Raw genomic sequence first — 16,217 nt, 5'->3', positions numbered from 1 at the left:
AATGTGTGTGTGGTTCTTACATGTGTGTTTTTGTGCAGAAAGTGGAGACCACGTGGGTTAACAGCTAGTATGCAAGGAGCATAGAAGGTGGTGGAGCTGCTGCTGTGGATGTAGAAGAATGAGGAACCAAACATGGGGAACGCACTGATCAGGCCTGCATGCACAGACAGAATGCAACAAAAGGGAACAAAATCATTATTATTATTTTACATACTTTATAATTAAAGTTGATGAAGATTTTGTTTGCCTGAACCATTGTAGGGCCACAAGGCTGGTTTTACCAACTTTTATCCATGTAGGTTCAATTGATGTAAATAAAAAAACTTCCATGAGACTCCATTGTAAAAAGAAACTTTGTTCAGGAGCAACCAGGCCTAAGATATGCTCAACAATAAAAAAAAAAACTACTGTAGTAAAACCATGTGGCTCTGTCCTCCTCTGCTGCGCCGCCTTCCCTCTACTGAGATTACCCTTTACTTTTTTCCAGTCCTCCAGGGTTGCCACAATGTGAACTTTTCAACAATAAAACTATCCTTTAAAGCAATTTTATTCACAGGATTACTTTACAAAGTCAACACAAACACAATAAAACTATTAGTTAGTTAAATTTTAGCCAAACATTTACTTAATAATGTCAAATAACTAATAAAACAAAATAAGTTTAAACACAAAATAAATACTGATTTTAAGTTTGTATTTGAGTTTTTATCCACAGGCCTGCTATGGTTAGTAAAATTGTACTCAGCTTTAAAAAAAAAAAAAAAAAAAGTGTTTAGTCATGTCCAATTTATAAACATTTTATATTTAAGCTATGTGAAAACATTATGGTTTTATTTATATTTTTGAATTTTCTTCCTTTGAGAATAGATCTTACCGAGAAACTGTGCCCTCGCCTGATGTGGACTCAGAGGCTGCACTTGCTGCATGTGCTGTGTTGCCATGGTAACCCACTGCTGTGGGGGCTGCTTTTTGAAGAGAGGTGCAGCAATGTACTCCGATAGCTCGTGTCTGGAAGACGGAGGACAAGAACAACAACGTCAGATAAACAGAAGCTGCCTCGCTCTGTGGCTTCAGACATTTCTCAAAAACTGTTTTATACAACTCAATGAGCTGCTCTGTGTTTTGCTCTGTGACAGGCAGTGATAAGTGCATAAAATATATAGCTTTTTCATAGTTGACAGTGCGTAAAAAAAAGACATCCAGTTGAAGCACAACAGCTCAGCCTATTTAGGCTACTGAACTCCTCCAAGTACAGTAAAGTCAGAATTTTTCACTTTAATTTACTCACAAACAAACAAGAAGAAACTTCAATATTTCAGAGACTGAAAAAGACTTTACAAGGGGACTAAGTCCATAACCAAAAAGTTAAATAAAATATTAAACATTTAAAAAGTACTTTGGGATGTTTGTAAATGAGCGTTAATAACTCTTGTTGCTCACATGCTGGGAGTATAGATGTTGTCCTTGGCTCTATGCTGCAAAGCAGCCAGTTTTGACATTTGGTGGAACTGTTGATCGCTCACTTTTCCATGTGAGAGAACATTTAGCAGGCCTTTCTGGTAGTCTGGAAGGATCTGAAAAATATCCACAAAACCTGAGTTACACACATAACAACAAATAACAAAATATGTGTGTGGAATGAGAGAAAATCATTTTTAGTACCTGGTTATATTGCATGGCCACACTCAGCTCATTCTCGAACCTGAGCGACTGAGTCCAGACAACTCGCCGGAACCACAGACTGTAGCCTGAGTCGACTGCCTCTGCCTCTGTGGCAACGTCCAGGATGTACTCATTCTTGTTCAAAGGTCGAACATTCTGACCTGAGCTCACCCAGTTACACAGAGATTGGTTTGTTATTTCATGTATTTTTTAATATTTACTGCAGTAGGAATTACTCAATTTCTTAACCAGCAGAGCCACCAGACTGAGCTGTCCCCAACAAAACAGTGCCATCCATCTGTGGTCTCATGGAGTAATCCAGAATTTCAGCTTGATAGGTTGTTATCTATTACATTCTAAAAGTTTAGAACAAACTAGAACAGAAAACAACGCGAGTTATGAACAAGTAGCTTTGTGCATGTCTTATATATATTATATATCATGGATTATATGAAGATTCATCATCATACAAAAAGTTTGCATAACAATATTTCAGATTAATTAATTTTTATTATAATGTGCTCCATTCTTGTCGGGGTAGAGATGCAGTGGGAAGGTCTGCATGGTGGAGACCTAGGTAGGAGGGAATGAGGGATTAGGGATTTTTTTTTAGGGATTTTTTTTTCTGTATTTCATTATTAGTTTTGGTTTATGTTGTATAAATGTGACATGTCTGACTCATTTGTATCTACAGGCTCTCACCTATGATTTTCTGTGGTATATATACATTTTATTTCATTTTCCCTTTGGGATCAATAAAATATGTTTGAATTTAATCAAATTTGAATTGTAAAGCACAGGTGTACTTCAAGATGAACCTCGGCATTAATGTACAAAAATTCATATATTATTTTAAGTGTAGTGACATAAAAACATGTCACTTCTCTTATTCAATCATAAATTATGAACATTTTTAAGTGATAGATGGAAAGACCATGGAAAGTTTATTGAGTTGCTGAATTTAAATGGGTTTAAATTGCATCTATGTTTTGCTGGAACTGTTAGATTGAAAGTCAAATGATGCAGTTTTTTTTAATTAAAACTTTTGCATTTTCTTTGTACAAACTTCACAGCATTTCAGTTTATAAACATTTAGCTGTTCTCACAAGCATATTAGCAAACTGAAATAATGCAATAATATCCAAAAATACATAATAGTGATGCTTCTTCTGCAAATTAAAGCTTATTAATAACTCTCTGACTTTCTGAAGCTCCATTACAAATTTCATTTGTTCTTTTTCCACTTATTTTTAATTAATTATCTGGATATTTAAAGAGGACTGCTTTTGACAGATAGATTCAGTCATAAGGTTTAGAAATAGTTCATTACATACAGTTGAGCCCAAAATTATTCATACAAATGGGAAAATGATTAAGTAATCTTTTAACTTTACCAACACACTTCTTCTGACTATCAACATTTCGTACTGGCTCAGCCAGAGTCCTGCCTTAATCTGACATGTAGTCTTTGCCATCACCCAAATCTGGATTTGAAGCTCATCCCCAAAGAAAAATCCTTTCAGTGGAAACATGCCAAAAGCTGTAGAAGGTTTCTAATTGCTGCATTACATATAAATATGTTTGCTCTTTTTTAGATGGATGTAAATCATTTAACATGACATTTTAAAATCAAATTAAAAAAACATACAATTATTTGTATCTCACATTACATTGATATATTATCTGTTGAGAAATCCTGTCTCGTTTTCTTTCAGGCACTTCTGTAACATTTTAAATCAAAATCTGACTGCGCATACCTCTGTTGGTGACTAAAAATATGGCATATTCTTCGATGGCTTCTAGTGTGTGTAATCCCATTTCATAGCACAACTCTTCAATCACCTCCAGGGCAACCTGAAAAACGGATACCTCAGTCAATCCCAGCCCGCCCACACTAATGCACCACACTGATCATCACCTGCTGAGAACTTACAGTACAAGTTTTGATTTTCACATGGCGTTCGATGCCTCCAGGGAAGAGAAACAGCTGACGTTTTGAACTGCGTCCCGCCTGAGGAAACACAAGCGTTCACATGGTATTTGTGGTAGATAAGCTAAAAATGACTCACTTGTTAGGACTGCAGAATCATAAGGTTATAAAAAATGGTGCTCAAGTGTATGTAAGAAAAAAGAAACCAAGTCTTCAGGAAGACCACATTTTACTTTTCTTTTTCTTTCTCTTCACTTATCTTCATGTTTCTTTGGTCATAATAAACTTTAAAACAGCTTCCAAACCCATATTTAGGCAAAATCAAAATAGCTAATTTGTTTTTCCAAGTGCAACTGAAGAAAACTGTGGATTTATTTGGAAATATTGTCCATTAAAGAGCATTCCATGCCCCAATGAGTTTGCACAAAATTCACACTAACTGTCCTTTTAATTGGGTGTATAAATAACATGAAATAAATAAGCAACAACCTTTCCCAAAATCAAATGTTCTAATAACTGTTTAATTACAAAATCTAACAGTGGTTAAGACTTCTTCTTAAAATGGATGACTTATGGCCAGATAGCGACATGGCGTACCGGGCCTTCTTGTCATCCTTGACAGGTGTGCTGGACAATGTCCCTCTCGGAAAAGCCGTTATTTCGCTATCGGGCTTGTCCTAATGGGGCAATCCCTAAACCTTGTGGTGGACACCGGCAGTAAGGGATGCGGTCAAGCCGAAGAAGAAGTCCTATCAAGCCTGGCTAGCTTGTAGAACCACACTGTTTGCTTCTGTGAGGACGTGAATTAGTTCATGGCCTTGCCAAATGAGTTCAGCGAGGCCATGCAGAAGAACTTTTGGTTGACATTAAAGCAATTCTGGCAAACCGTCCTACACCTCTGAAGCAGTGCTTTGCCATCACTGTTTAGGGGGGTGGAGAGCTACTGACCTTGATGGAGGATCTTGTCATTTAGTGGAAGAAGACTTGGAGAATTTTCTCAATTGCACCATTGGGACACATTCAGCACTCAGGCTAAAGTTTCAATGGCGGTCAAAAATCTAGATGGTGGCAGAGTCTCAGAGGTGGATGGGATCTGCCCCGAGGGCCTCAGGTCTCTGAATGTTGTGGGGTTGTTATGACTGACATGCCTCTTTAACATGCTGAAATGGTTGTGTAACAGTACACATGTGTTGTTGCCCTAGAAAAGGCTTTCAACACACAGCTGTGGGGTGTCCTCCAGGTATACGGAGGCCGGTGCCCTTTGTTCCCAAGCTTAAAAAAAGACTAGTCTGAAGAAAGTACACATTTAGAAACTTTGCTATATGTATCTGTCAGTTCTTCCTTTTACAACACATAACTTGGATTAATTAAATTAAAAAAAAGAAACATTTTATTTCATTGGTTATATATTAAACTATTAAAAACTAATTTCCACTAGTAATAAATAGTAATACGAAATTGCGTTTATACTGTATGTAGATAGTAAAAGTGAATGTATTAGAATACTCCTTCATAATTCAGATCTGTCCTTTTGACACTTACTTGATTCTGCATTTGTGTATATAAAATAAGGATTTCAATTGTTTGGCCTAAAAGCAGATAAATTAATGGAGGCACCAACCATCATGGCTTTCAGCTCCATGCTGTTGGGTGGAACAATCCGACCGCCGTACACAAACGTCTTCTTCAGATTTTGTTCACATGCTTTAGCTATGCCTGAAAAAAAGTGCAGTACATATTTCACACTGATTGCAACATTTGCAGCATACTCCCACTTGATATTAGTGTTTTTTTTGTTGTTTTTTTTTTACCTTGATACGGTGCTCCTGCACTTCGAGAAGCCTGCTGCAAGTGTTTTAACAGAAAAGGCTTGAGGACTTCAGAGCAACGATGGTAGGCAGCCAGGATGTACAGCAGCCTCCAGCCTCGTTGGCAACTATCGCTGCAAAGCACAAGAGAGCACAGAGGTGCTCAAGATCACAGAGGTAATCACCAAAGAGCCAAAAATCTCTTTGGCTCTTTGGTTGGCCACACACAAACTGGGGGTTTGTGTGTGGCCAGCCGACTTACGATTTGGAGCTGGTGTTGGCAGTAAGTTGTTTGAGGAGCTGGCAGTAAGCTTCATCCCTCATCAAGGTGAATTCTCCAATGAGCTGAGGGAGCAAATAAATCACAGCACAAAAAAAAAAACACACAACAAAACACACAAGACTTTAGGTGGAGTTCCTTCCTGCAAAATAATAAAATTAACCTTTGACATCTAATACAATATATCATTCTGTAGCTTAGAAATCTTAGTGTATAAGTTGAACTAGCAGAATGACTGGAACAATCTTTTTGAGGAATGCTCACTTAGTTACATACAGCAGGTAAGTAATCTGTGACAGAACATAAAAAGTCTAAGGGCAAATGAAAAGCATAAGGGAAACAAAATTTGGTCTATAATTAAATTCTTTCAAAGTTTTCAGTTAAGGGAATACAGGAATAGGAGCCACACAAATGCCAGACATAACTTATTATTAGTAGTATAATTAGATGCTGCGTTTAAACACAGGTAAGGAAAGAAAACAGAACATTACTGAATGTTGCCTCATCTCCCCCAGAGATCAGTCTACAAATTTGATAACACTAGTGTTCGGCTGTGTGGTCATTATGGAATAGAGTACAGAATGGGACTCAGCACACAGCCTTGTGGAGTTCCTGTGTTGATGATCATCTGGCTGGATGTGCTGTTTCTCAGTCTGCCTGTTAAAAAGTTCAGAATCAGTGCAGAGGTTGGATGGCAGAGATTGTTGGTGAGCTTAGCTGACCAACAATCTCTAAGCTAAGATTTAGTTAATGAACTAAATCTTAGCTTAGTTCATTAACTAAGCTAAGATTTAGTTAATGAACAGAAGATGTGCACAAAAGTTCCTCTTCTCCGAGTCCTTTCCACCCCTTCATAGGTTACTGTAAATGGGGGAGGTGAGCACTCACTTGACTCATCCCTGTCTACTGACTTGGTGTTGTGGGCCTCAAATCATGCATAGGATTCATTGAATTCATCAAGCAAAGAGTTACTTCTTTTAGACCCTGCCACATCTACAGCCACCATCCAACCAGGATCTGTATTCATTTTGTGTCCCTTTAAAAGCTCTGTGCAGATCGTTCCTTATTTTTTGTAGCCATTGGTGTTGCCTGAGTTATACGCCTTGTAGCAGGTTTGCAGATCCACCACATTAATTGAGGTTTGTCGGGGCTTAAGGCAATGTGTTTGTGAGGAATAATGAGGTCATTACACATGTCTATGTGAATACAGAGGTTTAATGAGGACATGGTGTAGCCTTATAAACCCCCCTGACATTGTGATCCAGTGTGCTTTTCTTCTGTGTGGGAAAATAATTTACTGCTTATATGCTGGCAACAAAGTCTTTAAATTACAATGGTTAAAATCACCAACTATGAACACTGCCCTCTGGGTGTTTGCTTTTCTGTCCTTTAATAAGTTTTTATTACGTCCCAATGCTTCTGTCGGGTTTCTTCGCAGTAGAATGTAAAAAACAGTGAAAGCTGTTGTAAACTTCCTCGATGGGAATAAGGGCCTGCATTTCAGCATCAAGTACTCTGTGGTGTGGGAAATTGATAATGAGCATATTTACCTTAAGGAACATGTTGACCACTTCCTGTTCTGATGAACCCCTGGATGGAGAATCCCCCATGAAGCGCATAATGCCTAGAGATGTTACACCAGGACACACACATACACAAATTAAACATCCCCTCACAATTCATACACATTTTCAGTTAAATACCTGACTAATATTTAATTTATGTAGCTAAATATTTTATTCGTACACTTTATAATCTATCAAAGCCGCTCTGGGGCATTCCCAGCTGATTTTAAGTTTCACTTATTTCAAGAATTAATTTTCCAGTTTAGCTCTACTAATAAACACAATTGTTCACTGGAGACATAGACAAATTTTAGTGGGTGGAAAGTTGTGGACTAATGGATGAATATATGGGGGGCTAAATTTCTATTTCTTTTCTCTTTCCATACCTACCCAGACATACAAATAAAGATATTTTTAAACATTGTGTAGAGATAATTTTTCTGATGAAAAAACATTACACAAAATAAAAACTATCAAATAATAAATGCAACATGTAATACATTTATGGATGTATATTTAAAATATTATTAGTATTTTTTTTATTTCCTTTTTTTATTTCTTTTAACCAGGTAAACCCCGTTGAGATCCAGATCTCATTTTCAAAAGGGACAAATTTATATGAGTTAGTTAATGATGAAGCCAGATTGGAAGATTCTTTGACTGCTGGAGTGAAGTGATACCATGTAAACACACACAGACAACCACATAGTGTAAAATATAGTGAATTGTATCAGATAATATTTACAAAAATATGTAAAGACAAATACTTGAAATTTCATCTGCATGAAATCCACACAAATATTTTTTCTTAGCCAAAGGCAACAGGTCAGTTCCTTGGCGGGAATAAGAGGATGAAAGGGATCCAGTTCAGTTCAGGATGAGCACTGTGGTCGTAGGCTTGATCACCTCCTACAGCACTGGAAGAAGTGGTGACAGAGCTCCTGGTTTGGTGTAGGATTAACTTGTCAGTGGTCAGCTTGGCAAATGACAGGATCAGGAAGCTGGGCAGTTACCACTTTCCAAACGCATTATTAGTTGAAGATTTTATTTTAACAAACCGACATCTGTGGCTTTTACGGTACAGTATCTCTCCTCGCCTGGTGAACAAAGGCTAATAAAACCCTGACATAGTACTACCACCAGTCATGTGATAATAAACTACCAGTCTGACCGGTCGTTCAAAAATGTGATTTTATCATCACAGTGAGGTGATGAATTACGAAAAATCAAACATGTGAGAACAAAGACATTGAATGGCGTTTGTTATTGTTTTCTTTTTACATAAAATAAAATTGAGGAAATTTCAAAAACATTTTTAATAAAATAAAAATAAATAATTATTTAAGAAGAGGATTTTTAGGAACCTAATTTCAAACACAAAAATAAAATGGTAAAGGAAAAATGCTCTCAGTAGCAATAATGGAAATGAAAAAAAATTAGCCTGGTTCCATAAATATTCAAGAAACATTTCAAAGGTGCAAATAAAAAGGTACAATATCTCAGGATCCTCTCATTTTGACAATACTGAACCTAAATCATGGAACTGGTGGATTTATTTAGAGACAACTTACACAGGTAGAGATCAGCTGCTACTCGGTTCATAGCTATATCTGTGAACTCTATCAGAGACTCAGTCAGAGGGGTCTGCAAGAACAAATCAGTTGAACAAAATGTCACCTAAACACATTGGATGTTAGCATGTGATAGAAAATAAAAAGCACCTTGGAGAACTTGATCATGTCAGTAGGCTCCCTGAAATCGTTCCTTTTGCCTTTACTCTTCATGGAATCTCTGAGGACAGACGCATCAAAACACCTTTATATTTCAACAACGTTAAAAAACAATGGCACACAAAAAAAACCTGCACTAAAATTACAATTTATGACCTTTAATATAGATGATTATTTATTTGTTTCAAACACTTCTAGAGAAAGGGAACTAGATCTTCTGGTCATTGTGACAAATGCATTTGATTTTTACAGTCCTAACTAACATCTTTTAATGCAAATTGCATCTTTTCCCAATAAAAAGTTTGAACAGCAAGAAAAGAAAAATCGACTTGTTCTCAGTCTCACCCGTGTCCACTCGGTGCCTGTCTGAAGTACTTCTTGGCAAACTCTATCATATCATATTTACTGTCCTGCAGAGCCCTTTCATCAGGTTCTCCATCAGGGAAGCCATCAAGTGAAACTCTCTAAAAGAGAGAGATTAGAAGTGAGTTTGGCAGAAATAAAAAATAAACAACATCTTAGTGTCTGGGAACCTCAATCGTCTGATCTATTTCATGTGCAGCCATGGTGGAGGCCACAGCAACAGCAATGGCTGACGACAAGGCGAACTGGTCAGCTCCGCCTCGAGGCTCTGCCTTTCGGTCCAGCGGCAGCGATAGGAAATCAGGAGGAGCAACAGGGTGGACACACTCTGTGGGGAATGCCCCAGAGCGGCCAAACACGGCTCCAAACTTCCAACCTGACACACAAAAGCAGGAAAGATTTACAGAGAGACACACAATTTCTTCTCATCACTGTCTGATTTCCTCTTACTGCATGTCAGATCATTATCTGCCAATTCCACTCCTGTCTGGGGTTGTGCTGATAACCTTGCAAAAGATGATTTACTGCCGTCATGATGGGCAACACTGTCCTCAGCTGTGCTCGACTCCTTGTTTTTATTTGCAAATAAGCAGCCATTATTTACTGTACCTTCAAGAAGAAGCACTCATACTTCTTGTTTGTATGTTAAAACCACTAAATATTTATGTTCACTACACTAGACGTTTGAGTTATTTTGCATAAGACAAATGGAAAAGTTTCTGGATGTATGAAGCTTGTAGACACATAACCCAATAACTCATATCTGTAATTGCAGGTAAGAGTGTTTCGAAAAAGCACTGAGTCAGAGGAGGTCAATGTAAATACATACTACACGTTTATGTAAAGATTTTGAAACCATACATGACCTTCTGTCAGTCAATCACATAAAATCCCAATCAAATAAATTGAAGTCTGTGGTTGGAAAATGAAAAAAATTTACAAACGTTAAGAGGCAATATACAGTTCTAGCTTTTAGTTTTCAATTCAAACCATGAGGTACCACATAATGATGGCCTCAGTCCCTCTGGTAATAAACTAATTTTATTTTGCATAACATGAAAAATTTCTGACGCCAGGTTTCAAAAATCAAAGGAAAGAAACGGGAATGAGTAATTAATTACAAATACATGTTTAAACACACTTTTACTCTGCCATCTGTCTGATGTAGGAACTGTTAAATGTCACCCTGGCTGTGTTTTCATCCAACTGTGATGTGAACTGGGAGCAAATTTTTAAAATCTTGCAAAAAAGAAAATGTGAATTAGGCGTGTTTCCATCTACTGGTTTGTAAGGCTGCCCTTGTAGGCCGCTATGTATTAATGCTGTAAGAAATTGTTTAATTTTTAATTCATTTATCTCAAGCTAAACGTATGAAGTTTCTCAGTTTGTCAGGTTTTTATATTAAAGAAGGCTTAAAGCAGGGGTGTCAAACTCCAGTCCTCGAGGGCCGGTGTCCTGCAACTTTTAGAAGTGCCTCTGCTGCACCACACCTGAATAGAATAATTAGGTCATTAGCAAGGCTCTGGAGAACTGAGGAGGTAATTAAGCCATTTGATTCAGGTGTTTTGTACCTGTGGCACATCTAAAAACTGCAGGACAGCGGCCCTTCAGGACTGGAGTTTGACACCCCTGGCTTAAAGGAATTCATTTTGTTTTAAATGTCTATAGAAATGTCTCTCTTCATTCATTTCCTATGGAAATTATGTGATGGGTCTCCTGTTCTCACCCAGCCGAGGCACCAGCGCATAACTTATAAATTAAAATAATCAGTGCATGTGAAATTTTCAGCTTGTGCATGCGAACGTGCACACAGGAGCCAGTGATGCAACACAAGAAAAGCTTGAAATGTTCAACTTTTGCTGCTGTCGCAGAAAACATTCACCTTTCGCAGTCATTTGTTGCGCTCTGTGTATCGAGCCCATAATGCACTGCTGTAACCCTCCGCAAGTCAGGAGCTTTTAGGTCAAAATAGTAGTTTGATAAAACTGCGATATGTAATATTAATGCATTATAATTTTCAGATTAATTGCATGGTTTAATATGTGAACGTTGACAGCCCTAATTAATATTCAACAAGCAGAACAGAGAATCCACATCCTGGAATCACACATCAAGCAGATACATGTAACTCGCACTTAAACTATGAACATGGACATGGATTATCCATTTGTACCTAATTAAAGGTCTCAGGGTTTGACATTGTTGCGGAGGCTGAATCCACACTCTGCAGACCCTCTAGACCAGTGGTTCTTAGCCTTTTTTGAGGTACCGAACCCCCCAGTTGCATATGCGCATTCACCGAACCCTTCTTATTCCCCCCCCGACACACAAAATACTTTGTGGTATTCTGATTTAGTAATGTAGTAATTTAGTAATTATACTAGCTGTGTAACCACCCCCACACCACTAGAGGCAGTACCAAAGACAAAATTTCAAGTCCATGCTAAGTGGAACTCCTTCAATTAGGGCTCCTCCGCAGCACTGATTGGCTAAGCAATGTAACGTGATCCTCTGGAGCAAGTGATGGCAAAGCCGGGCGCGTTTTCACGTCTTTACACAAGTGTGTCTTTACCAGAGGCTCCGCCGAACCCCTGACACCGACTCACCGAACCCCTGGGGTTCGATCGAACCCAGGTTAAGAACCATTGCTCTAGAGACTGGAATTACAAGAGCAGCCTAAGTTTTGAAATCAGGGAACATCTCTTATATCGAAGTGATCACAAATTGGCAGGATTCTCTGAGCAAAGCGGGAAGTGCTTATTCTGCATCAGACATGCTAGAAAGCCTCCACCGCTCTTCAATTGTCAGTTACAGATAAAGAGATAAAGTTCAGATTTAAGGTTAGAAATGATGCTCAGATGGGATTTTCTAATTGTTATGGGTGTAAATATTTCAGCATGTTTATATTTTGCAATAACATCAAGTACAATGCATAAAGAGAAGCGCTATTGTTTTGTTTAAAAACTCACCAAAGTCTTCAGTGTCCCTTTTAAGCTCTTCCAAAAACACAACCTTCTTCCTCACCACACAGCCATAGCTGTAACCTACAGGAGAGAATATCTGTAAATGTTCTAACATCACAGATTTCAGCCAGGACGCTCATGAATCAGTATCTGACCTTTCTCTAGCCCGTCCATAACCTGCAATCTGATGATGTCGCCTTTATGAAAACTGAGCTTCGATCGATCGTCTGTCACAAAGTTACGTTCTGCGATGACGTAGTCGGAGTCCTGTTCAGGAAACCAGTACACAAATAATATCAGTTATTGCATGCTTGTATAAGTAGTAAAGTATCAATTAGTTGTTCAGTGATCAGAATTTGCCAGTTTTTCTTAATCAGCTCTGATTTGTGATTCAAAATCATTTAAATTATCCAACACCTCAGAGCAATTTTCTTTTGCTGAAATTTTACAGATTGTTCTATTGGATATGTTACAATCTTTAAATATCTCACATGACTGTGATATACACTCTCCGGCCACTTTGTTATGTACACCTGTCCAACTGCTCATTAACGCAAATGTCAAATCAGCCAATCACATGGCAGAAAGGTGATTTAAGTGACTTTGAACGTGGTGTGGTTGTTGGTGCCAGACGGACTGGTCTGAGTATTTCAGAAACTGCTCATCTACTGGGATTTTCACGCACAACCATCTCAGGGGTTTACAGAGAATGGTCCGAAAAAGAGAAAATATCTAGTGAGCCGCAGTTCTGTGGGCGCAGATGCCTTGTTGATGCAAGAGGTCAGAGGAGAATGGCATGAAAACATGGATCCATCCTGCCTTGTATCAACAGTTGGTGGTGCAGTGGTGTGTGGGATATTTTCCTGCCACGCTTTGGGCCCATTAGCACTAATTGAGCATCATATCAATGCCACATCATTGGCATTGGTCAGTAAAAACCTGACTGTTGTTACTGACCATGTCCATCACTTTATAATGAGTTCACTGAACTTGAATGGCCTCCACAGTCACCAGATCTCAATCCAATAGTGAACCTTTGGGATGTGATGGAACGGGAGATTCGCAGCCAACAAATCTGCAGCAACTGCATGATGTTATCATGTCAATATGGACCAGACTCTCTGAGGAATGTTTCCAGTACCTTGTTGAATCTATACCACCAAAGATTAAGGCAGTTCTGAAAGCAAAAGGGGGTCCAACCCGGTACTAGCAAGGTGTACCTAATAAAGTGGCTGGTGAGTGTATGTACATTGGTATACTGTGACTCGTCTTGCCTTTTTGATCTCATTGATGAAGGTGTCTATGAGATGTTTGACTTGTAAAGCCTTGGCGGAGAACAGGATCAGCTTCTCGTTGGTCAGATTGAACTCCAGCATGTTCTCAGAGGGGATTGTCACAAACAGGATGTCTGCGTATCTGAGACAGAAAAAGGACAAACAGCATCAGTCACAATATGCATTACTTACCTGGGTCCTAACCTTTCAGTACAATAAAGAACAAATAAACATTAAAGTGTGGGGCATATGCTTGTTGCTCCAGTTTTGAGCGGCCTATTATTTTTTGATAAATCCCTTCAGGAATCCAAACTTTCTTGTAACACTTCAACAAATGTTTGACCTCAAACTGTCTGATGGAGCTGCAGTAAAGTACATAACTCATTCATCCAGACTTAATTTACCATATAAGAGAAAACTCCTTCAACTACTGTCACTATAAATTCCAGTTGTGGAAAAGTACAAGAACCAAGCAACTGACTCCTTACAATGCAGAAACACACTGAAGGGCCGGAGTTTGACCCTCTTTCCAACATGAAAAGACACTCCAGTCTGAAATCTGGAGGTTTCCTCCAGACATTTGGATATAGTTGCTTCAGTTCAAAGAGGAGCGGCAGAGAAGAATATGCCTGTAAACCGGCTGAGGACGAGCAAAGTGGGGGAATCGTGACTCATGGATGGAGGAACTTCCCACTGCTTGTATCCAAGAAAATGGTTGGAGGTGATATACAGTCAGAAAAGACAACAAAGAACTCCATATAAGGCATGGAGTGGATCGGGGCATCCACACACATTCCCTCAGCAACTCAACTCTCATTTTCTCACATTTCCCTGTAATTCTAATGCTAATAATGCATATTTACTCTAACAAAAGCTTAGAATACTAATGTTAGTCAGAGATCTTTGGAGCAGGTTGCTGGGTTTACTCAGTGCTCTTCAGCTAGGATTTTTGGGATTCGTTTGGTATTTCAGTTTAAGGCTGGGACATGATAAAAAATAAAACAAAGGTACACCTGGGAGCTGACAGTAGGTCATGATTGCCCTAATGCTAAAGCTTTGTTAGTTTTTCCAAAAATTATTGACCCCATAAGGCAGTTCTAATCTGGTGTTTAGGAGGTCATAGCAACTTGGTAAAAAGTAATCTCTCATCAAGATACAATTTCAACCCATTTCTTTCCTGAATATACTGTTGGAATCCATTTTTATCCACAAAGTGATCTAATCTAATTCCTAATCATTTCTTGATCTGAAGGCATCACTGTCAAACTTCCCTCCTGCAATAAAACTCAGAGCTGATCAGAAAAGAACTGATCCCAAAGAAGTCAACCTTGAACTGAGACATCCGAGCTCTGAACGTTTTTATTCTAACTAGCCGGCCAGGAACAAGATTTGTTTCAAAACCTTCAAAGTGTTCACTGGAGAACTTCTAGAAAGCGTTCTGCGTATCCCGCGTCTCTGTGTTCCCAAAGAGCACAGAATTTTTAAAAAATTTTTTTACATCGCTTTGACTCGATCTGATAATCAATGCAAAGTGATTATCAGTCGTTCCATGATCTGGGCTAAATTAGGTGTTTTAAACTAAGGTTATTCTCAATTGCCTTTCTGTTACATACTTGCTTAATGTTTTGCTGTGTTAGTTTTATGTTATGTTGCTACTTTGCTGTTAAGTCGGCCACATTTTGAAGATCGTCTCAGTCCAGAATGGTTGAATTTTGTGCTGCATATCTGATTTTTTTGCTTAATTATTTAGTTTTGAAGTTATTTTTCAATATTCCATTTCATTTTGTCAGTTTGTTCATCAATTTGACTTGATTTCCATTTATTGTTCTTATCAGTATTTATATTGTACAATAGTTAAAGAAAGATGTGAATAATTCAGCTGTAAAGTTGGGCTGTTTTGTTACTAATTCTCAGATTTGGTAAGACATCCGCGTGTCAGTGATCACTCCTTGATCTGAAGAAAGTCTTCAGAAACTCTTCAGATCAAGGAATGTGAATTAGTGTGAATTCATTCCTTCATTAGAAGCTTATGATTCCAGATCAGTTGGAACTGGTGCCCTGATTAAACTAAGGAATTAGAATTTTATTAATAATTTAATTAATAATAATTGACTACAATTATTAATTATTACAGTAGCCAAGCATCGACGCAAGTTCTGATTTCCAGGAATTTTGATGTCACCGTGTGAGGCTGCTACAACATTTTTGGTTTCTAGAGTTCTGATTCCCAACACAACAGAAAACTGCAAAGATAAATTTAAATGGTTAGAAAATTGTTTTAGCTCCAACATAATAATTCTCAAAGAACTACCAAGCTGAAAACTCGGGATGGATGCTGCATGTTCGGTATGATGTCTTTGCGGGATGTTGTCAGTATTTCTTAAATATTTGAATGTACTTACGCTTTTACACGTCTTTAGATCAGACAGATTTGTGGACTCCACCAGTCAAATGTATTTATGTTGCTAGGAGCAATAACTGAAGCTAAAATAAAAAGCAACCAATGTAAAAAGAAAGACTTGGATACTGCCTGAGAACTAAGAATAAAGATTAGTTTAGAAGATCAAAAACCTGCTGAAAAAAAGTAGAAATAAATGAGGGTTGGTTTAAAATTTTTGCTCAGCGTGATAAATATTTGATGG

The 16,217-nt window shown here is 38.1% G+C and overlaps 1 protein-coding gene across 1 annotated transcript in view; it reads right to left on the bottom strand.

Moving 5' to 3' along the window:
- The window catches only part of myo15ab (myosin XVAb), a 73,215-nt gene that overhangs the window by 796 nt on the left and 56,202 nt on the right, over positions 1–16,217 (bottom strand). The window contains exons 59-75 of the mRNA XM_008404861.3: positions 13,576–13,717; positions 12,457–12,568; positions 12,308–12,382; positions 9,509–9,714; positions 9,321–9,439; positions 8,967–9,036; positions 8,817–8,889; positions 7,231–7,304; positions 5,663–5,745; positions 5,404–5,534; positions 5,214–5,308; positions 3,596–3,673; positions 3,420–3,516; positions 1,663–1,823; positions 1,441–1,574; positions 875–1,008; positions 21–154 (exon numbers count right to left, since the gene is read on the bottom strand). Of these exons, the coding sequence (XP_008403083.2) occupies positions 21–154; positions 875–1,008; positions 1,441–1,574; positions 1,663–1,823; positions 3,420–3,516; positions 3,596–3,673; positions 5,214–5,308; positions 5,404–5,534; positions 5,663–5,745; positions 7,231–7,304; positions 8,817–8,889; positions 8,967–9,036; positions 9,321–9,439; positions 9,509–9,714; positions 12,308–12,382; positions 12,457–12,568; positions 13,576–13,717 (1,918 nt within the window). The remainder of the gene's footprint in view (positions 1–20; positions 155–874; positions 1,009–1,440; positions 1,575–1,662; positions 1,824–3,419; positions 3,517–3,595; positions 3,674–5,213; positions 5,309–5,403; positions 5,535–5,662; positions 5,746–7,230; positions 7,305–8,816; positions 8,890–8,966; positions 9,037–9,320; positions 9,440–9,508; positions 9,715–12,307; positions 12,383–12,456; positions 12,569–13,575; positions 13,718–16,217) is intronic.

This window comes from Poecilia reticulata, chromosome 1 (assembly GCF_904066995.2).
Source record: "Poecilia reticulata chromosome 1, P_reticulata-male-v2, whole genome shotgun sequence".
In the NCBI taxonomy this organism is placed as follows: domain Eukaryota; kingdom Metazoa; phylum Chordata; class Actinopteri; order Cyprinodontiformes; family Poeciliidae; genus Poecilia; species Poecilia reticulata.
The sequence above is the reverse complement of the archived record's forward strand: the minus strand, read 5'-3'. Positions and strand labels throughout refer to the sequence as shown.